This window comes from Sebastes umbrosus, chromosome 9, assembly GCF_015220745.1.
Source record: "Sebastes umbrosus isolate fSebUmb1 chromosome 9, fSebUmb1.pri, whole genome shotgun sequence".
Classification (NCBI taxonomy): Eukaryota; Metazoa; Chordata; class Actinopteri; order Perciformes; family Sebastidae; genus Sebastes; species Sebastes umbrosus.
This window is the reverse complement of record NC_051277.1, coordinates 14,594,086-14,617,148: the sequence shown is the minus strand read 5'-3', so window position 1 is coordinate 14,617,148 and position 23,063 is coordinate 14,594,086. Positions and strand designations below refer to the sequence as shown.

Sequence of the window (23,063 nt, the reverse complement as noted above, 5' to 3'; positions counted from 1 at the left end):
CTGTATTTTTAAAGAATATATATCCAATTTTCTTTTTTTTGCCTACCCCGGGGTACCACTTGAATTACAATATACTGAAAAGTTAGTATCAAACTTTTGCCCAATAATGCCAAAGTGCCTCCCCCAGCTTCAAGTAACACCAGCTAGTAAAAAAAGAAAGGTGCAATCTGAGGCAGCAGCACCTCAACTGCAGTCCTCTGCTGGACACAGTAAAAGCTGTTATCTGATGATAACAGAGGAAACACTTTTCGCTTTACACACAACATGTTTGTAGCTGCAGGTCGAAATGAACTCAGCAGAAAACATTAACACGTCGCAAATTGTCCAGATGGAACAGAAATCAACAAGACAACAAGTGTATTTATTCAACAGGCTCTGGTTCAGATGAAGCTACACAGACAGTCATTCACTGTAAGCTGATTCTAAAGAGGACCTCAGTCGGGCTGTAATGCATCATTGTATCTACAAACAAAGCGTGTTCTTTTGTCTGTCTGTCTACTATTATTAGTCTACTAGTTAGCTTCAGTTAAGTTTTTTTTCTCCATCATGATTTACTTTAGATAAAGCCTCATTTAGTTATGTGGGATAACAACGTGAATTACCAAACCCCCATTCAGATACAGTAAGAAAACCCTCCACAAAAAAAACCTCTTTAATTAAACCTCTCCGTTTAGCGCAATAAAGAGGCAGTAAATTCACATACCCTTTTTTTTCCCTCTTGCCTCTACTTATTCACAACTCCCCTGCCTCTCCCTCTTTCTTCCCCTCCTCTCTCTTTATGCTGTGCCTCAACTCTAAGCCTGTACAATTTGCCCGCGATGTGTTTCAAATTACATGCCATATCAAATAAGCCTATCTCATAAGGCTGCGAGCGTGTGTGTGTGTGTGTGTGTGTGTGTGTGTGTGTGAATGTGTGTCTCCTATTCTACCACTTTCAGAATCAGATTCCTATTAAATGAATCTCTAGAGTTGAGCTCAGTATTCAGAATGAGTAACACAGGGTTGTAATAGATCTGATAGACATAGCATACTGTGCCATTATCACTGACCTTTCTTTCTTTCTCTCCTCTCTCCCTTCTATTCCTCCGCCTCTCTCCCCCTGCAATCATTTAAAGGAAGCGGAGGTAAGTAAATCCATTGTGTTTGTGATTTTGAAACATACTGCGGTACCTTCCTGGAAGCCACACACACAGTGTAGTGTTTGTCTGGCACTTGCTTTGAGGCATTGTTGCAGAGCTGGAGAGGTGTTGCTGATTTAAATGCACAGCAGGTTGGGTGGCTGGTCAGCCATAGCGTGGTATAGTTCAGCATATTAAAATGTTGTTGTAGTGGTTTGGTAGGTTTCATACTTTTAAGAAAACATGGCCAAAAGCATGCGGACACATGCACATTACATCCATAGTGACATTTAAAAATTCATTAATATTCTCCATTCTCCTGGGAAGGTTGAAGGATTTTGGCCACATCGTGTATACAAGATTCCTTTGTTTGTTTGTTTTTCTACACCATGTTTTCTGACTTTGTGTTATCAATTTTTTTATTTGCTGTAAGCAGAAATTCAATATAAAGGATGAAAATAATCTCAAGAGAAAAAGGCACCTGCACTCTGTATTGATTCTCGCAAAAAGATGATTTATTAAGTACAATTACGACGTTTCATCTGCATCAATTACAGGCTCCACCTGGGATTCATATTTAGTCTATATTATGGAACTTCTTGGTTACATGTTGAATATTACCTGATGAAACGTTGTAAATTTACTCATTAAATGTGTCTCTTTAGGAGCATCAATTCAGTATTTTTGCCTTTTCGCATATCTGTTATGTCGGAATGTGAATACATTACCTCGAAGTGTTCCCTGATCAGAACAGTGGCTCTGATATTTAATGACCTTATATACTGTATACCTGGGTAACACTTCATTTTACAAGTCTGCAAATTTCATGGTAATTAGGTGATAATTAGCAAGCAACCTATTTGAAATTCCTTTGGAAATACTGCCAAATTACCCCAATATTTACCTCAAACTTATCGAAAATTACTTTATTATAAACATGATTTAATTAGTATATGCAAAAATAGCATATGATCGTTAAAATAGGGCCCATAGGCTAATTACCAGGAAATGCTGTTACCTGTACCTTCGTGGCGTTTTTTTCTGCAGCTTCAAACTATTTTCCTTTTTTTCTGTAGCTGACAATGGAGTGTACATATCGTATAGCAATACGGAGAGAATGGGGAGTCATTGTCATTGTATAATAGAAATGTAATGGTTTCACATTTGTCTTAGTTAAGACTTTGCAGAAATGACTTTAGCCACAGTAACATCCTACTTTACACTTTCACAGCCATTAAGGATAATTTGGTAATAGAGACAGAGCGACATATAGTTAAGTAAGAGAAAAAAAGAAGTGACTATATGAGTGAAGTAAGGACCTAAGGGAGAAGCTAATTAGGTTTCATCTCCTCATTTCAAACTTTTGTATTGGCTCAAATGTTGGCAGTTGGCATTTATAGAACAAGGACTGGATGAGTGGGTCAACTGTCCATTTTCTGCGGACTGTTTCTTATTATTCTCTCTCTCTCTCTCTCTCTCTCTCTCTCTCTCTCTCTCTCTCTCTCTCTCTCTCTCTTTCTCTCTCTCTCTCTTTCCTTCAATAATAAAGGAGGCAGAGATCCTGCTTTCAAACCCAGCAGGTTTCCTGTGCCCCGTTCACATAGTGTCACTGACACAGGCTCACTCCCTGCTGACACACATATGCCTCGCTCTGGGCTCTACTTTAGATGCAGACACCACCACTGTGTGTGTGTGTGTGTGTGTGCTATAGCTCACATTGCAGAGAAAACAGACTACGTTCAGTGCAAACATAATTCGGCAACACTTTACTTCATCCCTCTCTATTTATCATTCATAAGCCGTATATAAACATTTCATGAATGGTTTAGAAATGTGGTTATAAGCAGATATATATATATATATATGTGTTTATTATGACAGTATATTAAAACGTAGGAGTGTAATGATCCATCGATCTGGATCAATATATTGATTTAATGATCAACGATGCAATATATTAGGCTTGTTCAAGATGCACCAGGCCTGCAGCAGAATCGATAATCGACGATCGCCACGCAATGAATGCCGGTTAGATTTGTGTCTGACTTGATCCCGACTTGCTCTGACGTCAAGCACACGTGGGTAACGATAACCTCACAAGATCAAGGCGGCCACAGTTTTTAGAGCCAGTTGCTCTGCACCAACTGCAAGACCCAGGGCATTATGGGAAATGCCTGGCTGTTGCCTGATCTAAGAGCTGATTGAAAAATAGTCCTAACTTTCTGTGTAATTGTAATATTTAATGCTAGATTGTAGGATATTAGTCTCATGATATGCAATGAAGGTTTCATCTGTTAACAAACATAGGAGGATAGAATCTAATGCCAGATACACACACATTTCCGTATATGTTATATAAATAAATCCCAACGTGGTCTGCAAACTACAAGTAGCCTACAGATCGGATCTAACAGGATATCACCATCTTTGTGACTTCCTGTAAATTCTTCGAAGGCTGCTGGAAACTGTCCGACTTGACCGCAGCTTTTTGTCCCCACCCCCTGCTGCTGCCACCTGATCTCATCTACTTTCCAGGCGAGGAGCAGTTCATCTCGAACGAGCCTGTTGATTCAAAGTGAAAACATTGATGCACATCATCATCTTTAAGATAAGCCCCTATTTTGAAATTCTTAAACATGAGAACTGTAGCACTTTATAGTGAACACCAGGAGGTCTATTTTTTATTCTTTTTATTAAAAAAAATAATCTCATATCAATCGGAGGCCCCTGAATTGAATCAAATCGAAATCGTATCGAGGCAGACTTTGTGATATCAGCAAATATCATATCGTTGTCCAAAGAATCAATTTAATATTGTGATGAAACATGTGATTTACACGTCTAATGGTGTTGTAATAATCTAAAATGTCTTCATAGAAGCTATAATTGTTGGCAAATACTGTATATTAATAAACAATTAAAAATATCCCTACAGCCTTTAAATGCTAAATGTGTGGTTGGGGTGCGAACATGCAAGTCAATAGCAAATGGCGTTCAAAGTGAAGGTTCAGTCAACGCCATTACACCTTCCTGGGCATCAACCTGTTCACATAACAGAGCGGTCTATTGAAATGCACAACTGCTTTTGCTGCTGCTATTCTCACCGGTGGGCTGCTGCTCCACTGCAAGCTGGAAACACACCACTTATACAACTTCTGCCTGCGTCCGTATCAAACCTAGATAGACTTCATAGACTATTAATCAATCCTTTCTTACACCTATATATGTGATATGCATCGCGGCTCTTTTCATAATGGGGTTTTTAATTGCTCCTCTCAATAATAGATGTCTTTACCATAGCTGGGCTGAATAGAGACGTATTATGCTTAACTAATCCAAACCTCTTCTCAACTGAGCTTAGCTGAGACAAGCCGATTATTTTCTGTTTTAATATTTCCAGTTGAAGAGGCTTTCTCCATGACTGTTGAGTATTCTGAACAATAAGAATAATGTGCGCTTCTTCAAATATGGGAACACTACCTCCTCAAAAATCCTTCCTCTCCTCCTGTCATTGTTTCCTATCAACAACAACACTTTTGTTCTGAACTGTTTTTCGGAGTCCATTTTGACCTTGACATTAAATGTTTTTGTCCCAGTTAAACCCATTATTTACTAGAGCGCGTAACGTTCTTTACTCCCCAGTGTGTCTCCCGCAGGTTTCTCCGTATATTTGTGTCCTATTTTTAAACGTCCAAACAAATTCCTACCTCTCAGTGTCTTTTCTTCTCTGCTGCAATCATTCATTTCTACAAAAACACAAGTATGAAAGAACAAAAGGAGAGAAGAATGAGGACAGGATTCCTCTGTAGTTTGGTTTAGTATTTGGGCTGTTCTCTCTCTGGTCTGCAAAATAATGATATTCTAGGAATGGAGTTATTTTTTTATAACCCAGTTATCTTGTGTTCTGTTTCCACTCAGGACGACTACTTCAAAAGCTGGGCTCCCGCCAAGTCTCTGGACCAAGGTGAGTCCTGCTGTTTTTGTGTGTGATCCTAATGTTTATATTAATGTGTATCACACTGAGCATGGATATCAAACCGCAATGCTTTGAGTATTGACCAAATTGTTACTGTAGTTGGCATTGACTGCTTGGTGAGATACTAAGCCTTGTTTTATGTTATCCTGATCTAAATGAGGAAATCAGACGAATTGGCTGTAATGTTAGACTTTGACAGCAATCTAAACAACATGAAACACCAACGCAATGAGAGGTTTGACATATTTTGCTAAATTACAAATTACAGATAAAAACATATGCCTCAAACTAAGGAACTGACAGATTATAGTTTTGATGACAAACTGCAGGTACAGTGTGCCATTTAGTCTCCTCCTGTAATGCACTTGTTCACAATTAAGTCAAGAGGGTCATTCTCTTTAACAAGAAAAAATATTCTACACACAGAAGTTAAAGTAGTCATTACTACAGGACATTTATTTTTTTATTTTTTTACATTTTCTGTTCCTTTCAAGTTAATTGTAGCAGTCTTTAAAAGCATGACTTCTCATTCAGGTAAAGGTTATCCGTTTTTGTTACCTTCATACACTGTAGAGAGGTTTGCAATATGTGGCTCAACGGAAACAAACACGCAGAAAATGATCCTGGATTTTATACATTTACAAGTTCAAAAGATGATAGAAAAGATATCCGCACACTTAGATCTATGCAGTATTCCACTTTATTCTAAGCCTTCGGCCTGTCAGACCTTCATCAGATCATACGTGGTCTGCAGTACATACATTTACATGTTGAAATTGCAGCTATCTGCTTTAAAGGTAGTAAATCATATGTAGATAGTATAATAAAGATAACAAAATATCATGTAATTCAATGGTTAAAATTGTATCTTATACAAAATCATCGGTAACACTTCATTTTACAGGTACACAAATTTCATGGTAATTAGGTGATAATTAGTAATTAGTAACCTATTTGAAATTTCTTTGGAATTGCTGCCAAATTACCCCAATATTTACCTCAAAATTGATAAAAAAAATTATTTATTCGGCTGTCTTGACTTGGAACTTGACTCTGGATGTTTATTATTATTATTTTATATCTATTATAAACATTATTTTATAATTATATTCAGCTATTTCCCAATAGCTGGTAATTTATTTAATATATTTCCAGGAAGAGAATACAAAGTTAATTGATATGCTTTATTTCCATGTCTGCTGATAATTACATAATAATTAGCAAATAACTTCTTTAAAAACTCCCTGAATCATTACATTAACTACCAGGTTACATTTGTGTAGACACACAATGGTAAGATTTGTGCCTGATCAGAAGTGTTTTCTATTAGTTTTGGTTTTCCACTGTTGAGTCTGGAAATCTCAAGCCTTGGGCTGAGAACGGCAGAGATCCCAGCTCAATATTCTTCAATGTTCAATTTTAATGTTGTCTGAAAGTCAACACAGGTTACTCAAATGAATCACATGATACTGTACAAGTATTTTGCAAGAAGCAGAGTTTTCATCGTGTTTAATATCAACAGACACAAACACAACCAAAACCCGAGCAGGTCCGGACACGTCTGTCCGGACGCAACTGCTCGCGTTCTTTACATCATAACCTTATATACTTGGAACAAAGAACTCACCCCTCTTTTCCTGTCATCATAAATCGTAGTATTCCTCAATTCTACTGGTCTCTGTCTTACTAATCAGCATATACCCTCTGCCATACATATGATCTTGGTACCTCCTCTGCCAGATTCCCTGTTTTGGGCCCCCTGCAGCTGCGAGGTTACTTGGAATTTACATGACATCACTAGAGCTGTGAGTTACAGTGGCCAGTGTGAGTATTACAGCACTGGGGTCAATACAGCAGCACCAGGATTGTATGCTGTTTCAGTAGTAAAAACAGTGTTATAGGATTAATACTTTTATCATTGTTTATCACATTTTTATATAGTTAACAAGGGATTACTTCCACACCACCTCCGATGAAGAGCAGCGCACAGCCGCTTCTCAAGCCTAAGGGCGTTATTTTAACGATTATATGCTATTTTAGTTACTGAACAGCAGTTATACACAGTAAATTAATCTAAAATACATAGAAACAGTTTTCAGAATGTTTCTCAGGAATGTTTGCACCAGTGTTAATATACTGAGGCTTGAATGTGTGTTTTTACTTCACTCTTTTAATTGTACAATTTACACGATGTGAATTAGAAGAACTCCAAATGAACTAACTGTGCTGTTTTGCCAAAATCCAATGATCTCTTTAAACATAGGTGTGTGTGTGTGTTTGTGTGTGTGTGTTTTGTGTCTTTCTCCAAGGCCAAATGCTGCTACTTTTCGCATTTACGTACTGCTTATGGACTCACTATGGCAACAATGCCAAGTCCACTTATCAATCACACTCAAGTGTGTAATGCTCCTAGACCCCTAGTAACTCTTGACTAAACTCAATTATTGCAAACACTCGCTTACTCTCGCTCACACTCTCACTGTCTCACACACACACACACACACACACACACACACACATACACGTACATAGTTTGGGGGGTTGATTGGACTGCCGCTCTCTGAACATCACAACAGACTTTAAATCTTTCTACCGCCAAGTTTGTTCTGTTGTGTGCAGGCTTGGTTTTGCATATCTAGCACAGTAACTGTAAGTCTTCAGGGAAAGACATGCTGAGCAGGTTTATCTGGGCCAGCTCCTCGTGGATACTGAGCCTAATGAGAACAGCCTCGCCTCAGTGCATCAAACTCGGGTGTCTGAGAGAGACACTAAAGACAAAAAGTAAACAGAGCTTCATTCTCCTAACCAGGGACTAAATACCTCAGATGTTATGGAGGAATCCTCTGTGGCAAAACCCCGTTGTAGCACATGTACAGAGGCCGGATTTAGATGCTCAAACAATGATGGACTAACAGGAAAAAACTGTATATGGATGAAACACTGTTCTCCAAACATGGAGGCTCTGCTTTGTTTCCCACTGAGTCGTTTCCGTACTTACTTACGTCTTACTTTACTAATATTTCATTCAATTAGGCCAGAAACTAAATACTGACAGGGATGAAAAAAGTGTTGCACTCATGAAAACATGAAAAGTTGCAGAAATAGTTGTGTAGAGAATCAAAAAAGAGAGCAAGAATTAAAATAATCCTTCTTACTTTCGCATGTCCACACAGCTGTCCAATCCCTGCGTGATGTGGGTGTCAATGTCAGATTGAGACCTACGGACACAGCCCCATCAAATTTGTCATCGGACGGTTGTGGGGATCAGGGAACGTTAATTGCTAAAAAGAGGACTGACTGGCAAGAAATTATGAGCAGTCGGATTATCAGGTTGTAAACAAAAACAGTCGTCTCTTTATTATTATCTCTATTATATCTTTATTTTGGAGTAAAAACCATAGACCGTATAAAATATGGACGTAGTTTCCATGACGTCACCCGTAGGTCTCTGAAGAGCCGTTTTGAAGCTCAAGGTCGGTGCTCCGGCTGTTGCTATCTTGGCAGTGACAACACAGCCTAACTCCTGACTAATCCAGAAATGGGTAAAGAGGTGGATGCCAAACTTTAAGCCTTAATATAATTCAAACGGTTGAGTTGTATAAAAATTCACCCCCTGCACAGTTGTCATGAAACGGGCAAATTAGCTATAGAGACCAATACCGAGTTTTGTATAAGGCTATTTATTTCTGCTGTAACATTTTAACATGAGGGTCTATGGGGATTGACTCGCTTTTGGTGCCAGCTTCAAGTGGCCGTTCGAATAACTGCACATTTTAGCCCTTCTGCGTTGGCTTCATTTCTCAGCACCGGAGATTAAAAGTGAAAGCGAGCGCACCCGTAATGTCGCTCATATACACTCGAACCGTGAGTCTGTAGGTGACCTCCATCTTCTGTGTTTTTAAAAAAACGTTTTAGAGAGGAAGAATAACAGTATCAGTCATTTCAGGAAGTACCTTTATGTTCACATTATGTTTAAGTTATGTTATGTTAGTAATTATAAGGAGAGCAAAGGAGGAATTAAAGTGACATTGTTATAGAGCCACAAAGTCTGCGTGGATGAGTTACCAAAAAATGTTTCCCGTTTCCAACTGACAGTCAATGTTGTTTTTAACCTTAACCACATGGTCATTACCGTATCCATGACGACGAAGGTCCCCTTACCGTTTTACTAACCTGGGGGTTGTTTCCAGCCTGCGTGTGCAACTGACTACTTTTGTTTGTTGCCCAGTTGGACCTATTTTTAGCAACAAGAGATTTCAGTAATTACTTTAGTGAGTACAATACTGTAAACAATAAAACTGAATATAAAGTACACGATGCAATTAATCTTTTCCTTTAACTGTGGTAGGAGATGCTCACAGTAGAATCTCTTTCACTATACCACATTTAGAAAAATGTTTCAACTTCTTCCTGAAAGTCCCTTTCCTTCTCTAAATGTCTCAAGGCTTTTTGCACTGCCCACACCACACGGTACACTCCGAGAATGTGAGTCACTGCAACATCTTGACAGGACGTAACGAGGTGACTTGTCCTCTTGAGAACGTGGCATCTGTGCACACCTCCAGAGAGACATTCCACGTAGCTGAAGCTTTGTGCCAATTAGACTCTTTATGGGAGTGCATTAAAACATTTTCCTCCATCTTCCCTTCGCCTCGTTCTGCTGCAGCGATGCACGTCAGCTGCAGTGTGACTGCTCCCCTGCTGCAGGGCTGCTAGCATCACTATATGCACGGTGCAGTTACTCCCACACAAACAGCACACCTGGGAGTAATGGACAGTGAAACAATTAGACAGCGAATAAATAATGGGAATCAATCTGTTCTGCTGTGAGAACATTTGCTGTTTTCATGTGTCTGAATTGCCTCAGGTGGGATCCCGTTTTCACCCAGCTGGTACAACAGGCATCACACGCGTAAGTGTTGATTTCACCTTTTGATATCCAGCCAGTGTCAGCGTGACAGGGTGCTTAAGATGAGTCATTCGATGTGGGGGCATGATATGGGAATTGTCTGAATCCTTTTCCTGAACAAAGCTACAATACTGACAGTGTTGTTATCTCATAAAACCTGGTGTGTGTGGTGGTCAGGAGACAATTGGTGCCTTCAAATGGGGTCGTGTTTACCGTGTTCACGAGAAGAGCCCATATAAACGCCCCCCTAATGTGGTATTCACAACCTCGTAAGTGGAAAGTTTCTGAAAGCTCAGAGTTGTGACGTATTTGTTGACATTGACAGAAATGGCGGAGGCCTTGGAAGTTCATTTTTTGGCGCATAATAAGTGAATATATTGTAATTCCAGTCGTATATTGTAATTCTTCGTAATTGTATAATTTGTATTAGGGAAATATTGATATTCCCAACTGCCTAAACTTTATTGTCATTATGAATTTGCATTTCCTGCATTATGTTACCTGCTAGCCTGCTAAATTGTTAACCTCTGTGGCTTCTAGACGGCAACAGTAACTTTAATTTTGCCGTTGCCTAGCAGCGGTCTTCTCACGACTTAACACTTGAACGCCAAGCATATTATGTACACGACTTCTTATGTTGTAAACACAAGTCAAGTCAAGTCAATTTTATTTGTATAGCCCAAAATCACAAATCACAAATTTACGATCTGTACAGGATACGACACCCTTTGTCCTTTCCAGTGCGACCCTCACATCGGAAAAGGAAAAACATTACTTAACCAAAAAAAAAAACTTTTAACAGGGAGAAAAAATGGAAGAAACCTCAAACACAAGCTCACGGGTTTCATTTGAAGGCACCGAAATTCATATAGAAATGACAGGTTTGACCACGGCTCTTATTTGGATGTCAAAGCAGCAGAAATGGTAGCGCCATCAGTCACCACCAGCCGATCTCAGTTTGACTAATGAGTCACTGGTCGCCCTTGGAGACTAATCAGCAGCAGGAAGGTTGATGGGGGAGAATCCAGTCCCCTGATGAATCACTCGGCGATTAACGCTCCCCCTCTGTAGCATCTAATGAATGGAATCAGTGGGATCACAAATTACTTGTTGTTGGTGATACTGAACGGCATGCCATCAAATCCACCCGTGGCAAATGTGTTTGCCAGACTACGTCTCGTGGTTTAATGAGGTCCAGCAGTTGATTTGTAGCTTATATTGTGGAGCTGTGGTGAACATGTATTTGAATCCACGCTAACCCTACAGCATTTGAGAAAACTTGTGTGAGGCCAGTTGGCTGCTTCGCCTCGCTGAAATGAACATACATTGCAGCTCATCAGTATCCTGATAATATGTGCTGTTGATTTAGTTCCGCATATAGTCCTGGTTTCTGTGTGACTCGGTATCTGTTTGGCGACAGCCGGCCTGATTTCAAATAATTGTTTTCTGTCTTTTGTTTGTAGGATTTTCCCAGACTGTGTTTTGTGTGTATGAATGGCTTTTTTCCTGAGACTTAACAATGTGTTAACATGATTTTACACCGGTTTTCTTCACATTAGATGCTGATGTTGTGGAATAACGTACTTTGTTTTGTGTATTTTAATCAGAAACACTTTATAATAACTATCATTTATAAATGGTAAGTTGATAGTTAATTAAACTTAGTTCATAGTTATTTTCCTGTTAACAATCAAATGATAATTAATAATGTTTACTAATTATTAGTAATACTATAATTTCTATATACATTCTATATATATTATTTTCTAGCTGATAACAGACATCAACAATTACATTCTGATTACATTTTACAGTTTATTGCTGCAGACATTATAACATTATACTATATTAAGTATTTGTGAATGATTACCAGTGCTTACCACCTTTAAGAAATCATTTGTAAAACATCTATAAAATGACAGACAGATGGACCAAAAAACTATTATTAACCATTGACAACTATCAACTATCTAAATAATGTTTATAGATGCTTTACAAACAATTTCATAAAGGTTTAGAAATAATTTCCTAATCATTAACAAATACTTATATATATAGTATATAAAATGTTATAATGTGTGCAACAATAAACTGTTAAAATAACGTACATTATAGCATTACTAATAATGAATAAATATTATGAATTATCATTTCATGGTTTGCTAACAGTAAAATAACTATTAACTAGGTTTAATTAATTAATCAATTTACCATTGATAAATGATGGTTATTATATAGTGTTACCTTTTAATCTAATGGAAGTTCTGTAATTTGTATTTGACTGTAGGTTGGATAATTGTCTTGAGATGATGAAGCCTGTTTTTGATTGGAAAAAGGCTGTACTTTGGTATATTTGGCCACCCTTTTCTGAACATGTTTGTGCTCTATAAGCTCCGCCACCACATATACTGCTGTATGAAGCAGGTGATACTTTAAATACCAACAAAACAGGATGCGTGTTAATGTTTTAAAATAGTACAGTGTGGGCAGAAGGACTTTCACGCCAACATATGTGTGAATACATTTTGTTTTGTTAACATTAACCAGCTCCCGTTGTTGTCTCCATGTATGGGTTGTTTATATAACAGGGTGGTAGCAACATGGGAGCACATATTGAGCATAAGAAAACCTCACATGCAATTTTGTTTTGAATACTGAAGAAGTCACAAACTTTGCATCCTGTGGAGGTGAAGTTTTCTGCCAGTTTTTTCGCTGGCAGGCGATTTACTAAACCGACAGAATCTTACATAAAGTGCTGCTTCCCACAAAATATATTCATGCAGCAGTACAGTGTACCCTGCCTCACTGCAGTCACCAAGTCCTCTCTCTCCCTTCTGCCTTTTCTTTAAACTTCACCCTCACTTTCTCTAAATTCTCTCATCAGTTTTGTTCTTCATGTTTTCAGGCCATCCATCTCCCAGCACCCCTTCACGTCACACGCCTGCATCTCTGTTCAATGTCTCTCCGGAGTCTTCTATTGTTTCTGAAGTATTGAGTTCATCAGTTGGAAATTACATAATGATGAATAATGGGCGACTGTGAATCAACATTCCGCAGTGACGTAAACACACACACGCACTGAAAAGCCTGTGAGAATTAGTCGTTAGTCGTTTTCATACATTTTTGATAAATATTTTACGAGGTTTGGTTATTATTATCACATCCCCCCCCCCTGTGGAAGTGTAGTCTCATATCTCCTCTTTTTTCTTTCAGCAGCTTGTTTTTGCCCAGCAGGAGATCTTTAGTAGAAACATGCTGTGTCTTCCAGCTCTACTTACACATTCTTCATCCGTCAGAAAGTACAATTTGACCGTACAATGTCACAGCAGCTCAGTAGGGATCTTTTCCACATATTCATAGCTGACAGTCTCTTTGGTTGGCATCACTCAAGTTTCAGTTGTCACATCTCTGTGGCTACGACGTGTGAAATAAATATTTCATTAAAGTATGTTGTACTTTGCATTTGGCTGGATTAAGAAAATGTGATTAATGAATAACACATTATGAATAGAGTAACAATATTTATTAGGGCTGCACAATTAATCAAAATTTTATCGAAATCGCAACATGGCCAAATTGCAGGTATATTTGCGCAATATTTGTTGAAGCTTAAATATATGTCAAAATACTATTTTTGAAATATTGTCGTGCTGCAGAGATGTCCTAGCCAACACATCATATTCTAAAGACTTAAAAAAACACATTTGTTTTGGTACAGATTGCTGCAAAAATCAAACCGTAATAATGTTGTTCAGTGAAAATGAGAATAAAGATGTAAAAATGACCATTCCCTCTAATATTGCAAATCATCGCAATTGCAATGCCAGTCAAAATAATCACAATTGGATACTTTTTCAAAATCATTTAGGCCTAGTATCTATATTTCAGTAATAATACTACAGCACTGTGAAGTTTACTTTGCCTGTAGTTCATCTTGAAACATCACTTCCCTCTCCTTTGGTCAAAATGCACAGAGCGTGATATGAAAAAATAAGAAAACAGTCATTAAATTAAACAGTTTTATAAATTACACGTCACACTTAAAGCTAGGGTAGGTAATGTATTTTAGAAACCTTTTGAGTTATATTTGTTGAAATTCTCTTTGCATCGCGACAGCAATGAAAAAAATCAAATGCTCTAACAAAAAATAGAAAAAAATCCGGTATATGTGGCTGTTGCAGGACTGTATTATAAGCCTTCCTACCTGACTTTCTCTCTAGATTTAGCGTCTTTTGGAGCAGCTGCGAGCTACTTTCATTGGAAAGGAGTTGGCAACACTGGGCTGGGTTTTTCGGTTGGATACCAGTGTTGCCGACCCAAGCTTTAAATGTTACAACCCCTTCTTGTCTTCCTCACGCATGAGGATATATCGGAGAATCCTTCGCCACATTAACTTGTTTCCATGGTGACAGCTCACTGACCCGTCGTCATGCCAGTCACGGATGGTTAACCTGTTAGGCCTCTGTACATGTTGTTCTTAATGCTCTGTAAGGAGGCAGGTGTGTGTGGGTGACACTGGCCTGTGTCCCAGACAGCCCAGCTCGCCCCGTGGGTGGATTAAAGAGACGTCTGCTGTACTCAGATCAGGGCTTCATGTTCGTGGTGCACCAACTCGCTGCCCAAAGCAGACCCAGGACCGATGAGTGAGGAGGTTTCCCGGAGCTGCCGCATGCTCTACTCTTGGCGCAGTATTCTCCTGGTGGCAGGGAGGACGAAACAAAAATAAGAGTCGTATTCTCGTTTTCTGCCATGTGAAGATTATAGCAGAGTTATTTTGACCGGTTCTCAGAGTTTCAGTAGTTTGGTCCGATTTTGTGAATTTTTGCCCTGCTGTTAGTTAGTAGTTGGCTTTTTATATATATATATATATATATATATTAATAACTGATGAATGTAAATTTAGATTGTATGGATCCAGGAGTAAATGATACCCTCTATTTGTTTTGAGCAGGTAGTCAGATCTTACACATTGCACCTTTAAAAGCTGCTAAAAACAGAAATATTGAATAAACAATGATATCAGGTCGTTTTTTTTTTTTTATATAATTACTGCCTTGCCTAAATATATATAGTGAAACACACAACATACTCTTGAGTAAAATTATGGTCCAAGGTTTGATTTTAGTTATTTTTGTTTTTTTTAATGAGGTGATGTCACTAAACCTACAATTTCTTTCAAAGAAATTTGAAAAATAATCCAAACACGAGGTCCACTTTCTTTTACTGGACCTTTCAAAACAAATGGAGATTGCTCAGTTTCCTTCCCGTGACCCAACTTTAACGACATCTGAACTAACAAACACTGTGAGGTGTAGTTGAAAGCTCCAGACAAACCTACATCCAAGAGGACCCTGTGTTAAGATTGTTTTGTCAAACTACTATTTCCAAGTTCAGGTAAGAGTTGAACCTCATAAAGATAGTAAAATATAAATGAATAGCTTGTTTTTTTACCTTTCAGTAAACAGTTGGTGAAAACCTTTCACAACAGAACCTGTTTTGATATTTAGAATTTACTTAAAATTAGTTTCATTATTGAGGCAAAATCCAATATTTTGCGATTTTTGTATATAAGGCAAAGGAATATGACCACACACTCCCATGTTAGTCTTTTTTGTTCATACAATACACACAGTGAGCTCATAAACACAGGAACACATGCACACACACACTCACACACACTATGGTTGATGATTTCTCTCTCCATCCACCGGTGACTGACTACAGCAATCTGGAGTGAGAGCTGTTGCCTTGTAGTCATTAAAATGTCAGCCATGTTCTGATATTTACTTTTACCTTTCCCATTTACAAGGAGGCAGAAATACCTGCTGTCAAACAATCCCAATACGATACACTCTCTCCCACAAGATAAAGTCTGCTGTTGACTATACAGCCACACTTTCTGTCATTTACATGAATTTAAAAACAGTTTTTACTTCTTTAACTGAGCTGTGATACGATAGGAACCGACTGCTTTTCCAGTCGCGTAAACACACATAACATCCTCCCCATGATCCTCGCGAAGGAGCATTTCTGCTCCGCATGCACAAAAGCGTTACCGCGAACACGGGGCTGTAGCGATCACTCGCTCATCACGTTGACTTTTGAGAGGATGGAATAGACAGTGGCTGACGTCTCTTCTCCTTTGGTTGCACTAGCTATGCCGGCTTGCAAGCCACGCGGTGCGTGAGCATCGTTAACTGTTGCGAACGTTTTTCGACAAAAACATGAGCATGTTCAATGAATGTGCTCTTTACCGTGTCCATGCTCAACACCGCTTAACGCTGCACCATGTTACAGCCACACGTCCTCCAGGTTAGCTCGGCCTTCTTCTAGAGATTTCTTTATGATGAATTACTGGTTTTGTACATCTGCATTATTCTCTGCACGGTCCCATCTATAATGGTTGGAGAGTTGCCCTGGAAAGGCCTTTAAGCCCGAGCACAGAGACGGAGAGACTAGAGGCGAGGAAGAGTCCTTGGCAGCAGATAACAGTTGTACTGTCAGCAAGACCAATGCTCAGAATCAGTACTCTGGCTATTTCATTCTTGGTTCTTGTGTATGGGCATGCCCAGCACATTTGTGAGGCTGTGATTGCAATACATTATCCAGAGACGGGGAGTCAAAAGGGAGGATCAGCGCTTCATTATCACAGCCAGTCCAGAGCAGCACAGGAGAGTCAAACTGGCAACCAGTGCACAATGCAGACAAAGACACAGGAAAGACAATGCAAGTTAAGTTCGCAATTTTCAGGTGTTGCCCGTTTGCCTAATTAGATTACACAGTGAATAAGTGGTTGCCATGGGAACCGTGTTGGCAGCAGAAACAGAAGCCATGTGTGATGCTCTCTGGTTTGGCAGTGGTGGCCACAAACAAAGCCTCGGAAATCTGGAGCTTCCAAATTGCCAATCAGCCTGATTAGACGTGACATTGTGTTTTCCCAGCAGAGTGTTCGACGCTGTTATATATTTCATCAGCTATTTCTCCGACTCTCCAACTCTCTACCTCTCTGAAGATCCGCTGTCTGTCTGCTCCCATCCCTCATCGCTCCATCTTTAATCTCTGCCACTGCTTCTTAATACATTCTCGTATATATAACCATCTTTGATCTGCGCCTGGAGGAGCTAAAAGAATTAGAAAGACAGAAACTGATAAGAAAAGAGACAGATAGGACAACAAACAACAGCGAGCACCTCAGGTCTGTGTATTAAATGGCGAGTGAGCCGGAGCGAGAACAAATATCTCATTTCAGTCTAATGTGCTAAGGGTTTGTAGCTCGCTCCCCAGGCGTTCTTTAAACATTGTTTACCGCTCTGATTTTAATGGCTTGTTGGCCACATCATAAAAAGTGACTCGATATCCATGACCCTCGGCTCGGCTCTTATCTCGCTCTTTCAGAAGGGGTGAGCGCTCGCAGTGTCGAGTCTTAACACATAAATGGGACTATCAGCTGAAACGCACACGTACATGCTACAGTGATTTCAGGCATACGCAGTAAATTAACCACATACACACACTCACGGGTGGTAATCAATGATACCTGGAGCCTGCTGAGACGCGGAGGAAGGAAATACACACAGTCACACCGAGGGTATTGTTAATTTAATGAACAGATGAAACCAATCACATCAGCGAAGCAGTTCTGTTTAGTATGGAAAAGAAGAATTGGTATGGAAGAAGAGGCACCGAGGAACTAGAGAAATGGTGATTAAGAAAGGGTAAATGTTGGCAGACGGAGACACGGCAAGTGGAGTGAATTGCTACTGCCCTACACTTCCAGTTTAAGAGGACAGAGCCAAAACCAACAGTAAACTCAAAGCGAAATGAAGCTGTGAATCAATGAACTGCAGTCTGTGTGAACGGTGCTGAACAGGCTGTTTTCAAGGGGAGATACACACAACAGTAGATCACATAGATGGAAGACTGAACGTGTGTGTGTTTGTATATGTGTTTTGATTCTGCCCTTTGTGGCCCGCAGACAATAGAGCTTCCTCTGATCATCGTAAATTAGGATAAATAAACTTCAGGAGGATGCGAGCAGACAGCCGTTGCTAGCGATCATAGTGCGAGCCCTCGGGCTAAATGCCAGCTTGTGAAAGCGACAGTGGCATCAGAGAGTCTCGAGGGAGGAGACACGAAGATATACAGACACGAGGCCTACAGAGAGCACTTGAGAGAGATTGCCTGCACAGAGGATAACTCAGAGATAAGAAAGTCATCCAATAATGAGGAGGAAAGAGGCCTGGCGAAGAGGATCGAGAGGAAAGATTAATGAATAGAGGGCGTATTGACAAAAAAAGCAAAGTTAACTTTTGCCTCCACGCACATACGTCTCCTTACTTTTACCTGGTCATTATATACAGACCATGTTCGGACCTCGCTTAAAAGCCTCGCTCGCTGATAAATACAGGAGATGGATGAGTTTGGGAGTTAATCATCTCAGGGTGTTAATGTCACGGCCTACAGACAGACATGACAAACTCCCTGTACCTCAGTGTTTGGCTTCTCTGCTCCCGCCCTGAGGCTCTGCCACCACTGGCCTGATTCCATATGGGAGGTTGTACTGCAGTGTGTTTGTGTGTGTTTGTGTGTAAGAGGGAGGATGGATTAGTGTTCCCGTATCGAGATGGATAGGTGCATTACTTTGCTTTCCCTCGGCTGAGTCTATTTGTTTTTGCGCCCGGTAATGATGCTGCGATGATTATTCCTTTCAGACGAGAAAAATAATGTTTGTGTAGCACCACGGAGACTGTCTTTCTAGAGATTAAAAGCATTATATCAAAACGTACTTGTTTTGGATTGTGAAGTTGGGGACGTGAGTTAGAAAACTGATATCACATTAAGGACAGAGCCGGATCCGGGAGGTGATTAGCTTAGCTTAGCATAAGACGGGAAGCTGGGTTAAACAGCTACGCTGGCTCTCTCCAAAGTTCATATATAAACCTTACTAATTATCACGTTTTATCGCTTTTCTTTAATCCGTATAAAAACATTAACATAACAACAACTTGAGGTTTAAGGGAAGTTGTTACATGTAACTATTTTGTTGGCGGACCAGCCAAGCACAGTGGTGCCAGGCAACCAGCAGAGATGTTATGTTGTAGTTTTTACATTGTCTACAGATTAAACAAAAAAGATATAACATGTTAATTAGAGAGCTCTAAAGGTGTTAGTAGTCTGATTTTTGCAAAAACTCTCATGAGACTTGTTGCCTGACGACCTATCCTAACCTTAACCATTCAAGGTCAATGCCTAAACTCAACTATATAAGGTCAATGCCTAACCTAAACCATTCCAGGTCAATGCCTAACCTTAACCATTCAAGGTCAATGCCGAACCCTAACCATCTGAGGTCAATGCCTAACCTTAACCATTTGAGATCAATGCCTAACCTTAACCATTCAAGGTCAATGCCGAACCCTAACCATCTGAGATCAATGCCTAACCTTAACCATTCAAGGTCAATGCCGAACCCTAACCATCTGAGGTCAATGCCTAACCTTAACCATTCAAGGTCAATGCCGAACCCTAACCATCTGAGGTCAATGCCGAACCTTAATCATTCCAGGTCAATGCCGAACCCTAACCGTCTGAGATCAATGCCTAACCTTAACCATTCAAGGTCAATGCCGAACCCTAACCATCTGAGGTCAATGCCTAACCTTAATCATTCCAGGTCAATGCCGAACCCTAACCATCTGAGATCAATGCCTAACCTTAACCATTCCAGGTCAATGCCCAACCTTAACCATTCAAGGTCAATGCCAAACCCTAACCATCTGAGGTCAATGCCTAACCTTAACCATTCAAGATCAATGCCTAACCTTAACCATTCAAGGTCAATGCCGAACCCTAACCATCTGAGGTCAATGCCTAACCTTAATCATTCCAGGTCAATGCCTAACCTCAACTATTCAAGATCAATGCCTAACCTTAACCATCTTGCAAGAGTTTCCTAATTTGCGTGTAACCTCCTAGACACGACCAAATAACATTAGCATCGATCTTCTCTTCTTACTCATTGAACTCTAACTCTAACTCAGCGCATTTCACAAAATGTTGAACTATTACTTTAGGCATGTATGAACTATTCTAATTATTCTGTGTTTGTTTTTACGTCTTTCTTTAGAACGAGAGGCCGAACCTGGCAGATATGGAGACCCAGGAACTAAAGCTCACTCCAGCTCAGCCAAGAAGACAGTACAGGATGGTGAGTTTGTTTAACATCATTTTCATCAGGGTGGGGAAGGTTTTATAGTGACTGGAAGACATAGCTTCAACCAATTCAGCCAAAAGTTAGTTTGTAACCATGCTGTTGTTGTTGTTACAGCTGATTTGACTTATCTGATTTCGCTTCTACTCTATGTGTTGTTGGGCTATCTCAGTGCTGATGTATTTGTCCTATAATAATGGGAGTCAGATCATTACAGATTACCAGGTTTAATGAGAAATAAACGCTCTGGTAGGCAGTCATTGATGTTCCACAACAGACTGTAGCATTACTTTACACTGCGTTTAAATTATTCTGCACTTGCTGTCTCAGCTTCAGATCCCATAAAACGGCGGCTATAATACAGCAGTGTTTAGCACAATTAGTTCTCTGCCTGGTCTCAGGTTGTGTGCGGAGATGTCAACGTGGAAGAGAGAGATAACCAAGCTTGCAGCTCGTCGTCTGAACCATGGCGAATGCACACATGATGATCAAAGCTAGCCCCGTCAGTAACACGGAGCTATTTCCAGGGTTAGCTGCAGTACGAACATCATGGTCTGTTAGTGCAGGCCAATACGAAAATTGTGATTTGAGATTTAACAAGTGGGCAGTGATATACTCAGAGATTTCCCTCTTCAGAGCACAGTAGCGTATACCTGTCAGTTCTGGTGTTTGTGCTTTCAGCTCATCAGAATTAAACAAGCCAACGTGGGTGTAGTGGGCTGAAATCCTGCATATTGCTTGAGATTATCATGGGCAACATTTTAATTGAATTTTGCAGTATATGGAAAATGTATTCAGTTCATTTACTTTTTGTAAATCAGTTTGATGATGTCTTTTATTTTTGTACTAAATTTTGATCTGACCTCAGAATACAAAATATTCCTGCATGTGGGCATCACGTTTTTATGTCTGCAGCACAGCGTATATTTAGGTTGCTTTTTTAGCGTTTAGCGTGACTAATTGAAAATGCAGAGGCATAAAACTGCAATACACATATTTAACAACTATGCATGATTAATTAGTGTTTAAAATGTATAAGGTAGTAGTATGGGACCTATAATGGAAGGACTTCCTTATTTATGTACTTATTATTCATTAACGTCTTAGCTAAAGCAGTTCCTTGACTGCTATTTAATTTGATAATACTGTTATAAAATTAAATAATTTAAGAAAAACATGTACACAGAAATAATTAATCAAAAAATAGATGAGTTACAGTGACTCATAAATAGCCAAATAAAACAAGTTGCTAAAAAGGTAATATAAAATGGATTGATTAATCTGTGTCATGGTGAAAAACACAAGGCTAATATACTTTGTGATGTAACAAGGCCTCTTATGTCTACTTACATGAACTTTCTGACATGGAACACCCATGAAAGATGATTTAAGCTACAACAAGGCTCCAGGCCACCGCTGAAATCAGCCGATGGGTTGACAAATGGAAAACTAACTGGGGAACCAATTGGTAAATCAAATGCAAATTGAAATACGACTGATGCACGCATTGTGTTCTGTTCGTTAGGCAATTACAAAACCAATTAGACATGTTTTGATCTAATTCAATGGGAGATAAGCTGCATGGTAACATACAGTAATCCACGGTATCAAAGCCTATATAAAAAGAGCCGCAGCCATATTGTGCTGCTGTGAGATTCAGAAGAGTGCATCTTCATGTCTGTGGTGAAGGTTTGGTTCTTTACAGCTTTTCCTTGTCATGAGCTCTGATGAAACAACGCTGTAGAGCGACGTCTCATTCAGTTTTTCCAGGGAATGCTGCTCTCCAGTAGAAAGCTGCAATTCAGAGATTAAGTGATTTAAATTAAAGCATTGATTTGTTTTCTGAAAAAAAAAGAGCGAAGATGTCAGGCAGTGAGTTGTGAAAGCCAGAAATGTCAGACATGCAGAAATGCAAGTGAGTCACTGCATGGGATTGACCCTCATGTACTAAACAAACATTTCCCTTTAAATGGAGCAAATTGTGAGATTTTTGAATTACATATCGCATCATTTCACTCTCCATTCTTCTCTTGTCTACTCTGTGGTGTGAGTCACTGTGTGGTGTTGCCTTGCTGCTGGAGGCTCTCTTTTAGAAAAAGTGTAAAGAAAGAGGAGACTGAAAAGGGTTTTTAAACGTAGATAAAGTGAATAGAGTCTGGTCTTTCTCCAATTTGTCGCTTTACTACAAGCTTTAAAAGGATGATCTAATGGACGCACAGAGCTTCCGTATGTCATAACATTAATAAATGGTGAATATGAGTGGATAATGAGAGGAGAGGAGATGGAGGTAAAGGAGATACAGGGCTCTAATACTCGTTCTCATGCATGCTCAAACACACACACACACACACACACACACACACACTTCAGCTTCAGATTAATGAATGCTTCAGTCTAGGACAGTGCAAAAACATTTAATTATCCCTGACACTGAAGGTGAGGCAGGAGGCCAGATCTGTCATCCACCTGTACAGAGGAAAAAGAGGAAGAGATCAGTGTGTCAATGAGCGAGGAGTCAGGCTGTAAGTCAAGCGTGCGGTCTTTCATTGTGACCTCTCCTGAAATTGACTGAAGGTCAAACTGACACAAACTCTTTGTCCTGGCAGCAACACATGGTCAGTTAAGGGCCTGGATCTTTTTTTTTTTTTGGCAGAAGAAAAGAGACCACTTGACATTGTACAAGTGCAAAATGAAATCTTGAATGAATAGAAAAAAAAAAACCTTCCTGACCGTCCTGCACAGCTGCAGGAGTACAGCCTCACAGAGCCTTTAGCATGGCTGTAATCCCTTACTGTGTTCAGACAGAATGCAGAGTGAATTTCAGAGGTTGCATGATGGCATACAAAGTCA

At 39.6% G+C, this 23,063-nt stretch overlaps 1 protein-coding gene across 1 annotated transcript in view; it reads left to right on the top strand.

The window, feature by feature from the left end:
* Positions 1–23,063, top strand: part of spock1 (SPARC (osteonectin), cwcv and kazal like domains proteoglycan 1) — a 112,437-nt gene that overhangs the window by 49,997 nt on the left and 39,377 nt on the right. Inside the window, 3 exon segments of the mRNA XM_037780298.1 lie at positions 1,116–1,124; positions 5,037–5,082; positions 20,130–20,210. Of these exon segments, the coding sequence (XP_037636226.1) occupies positions 1,116–1,124; positions 5,037–5,082; positions 20,130–20,210 (136 nt within the window).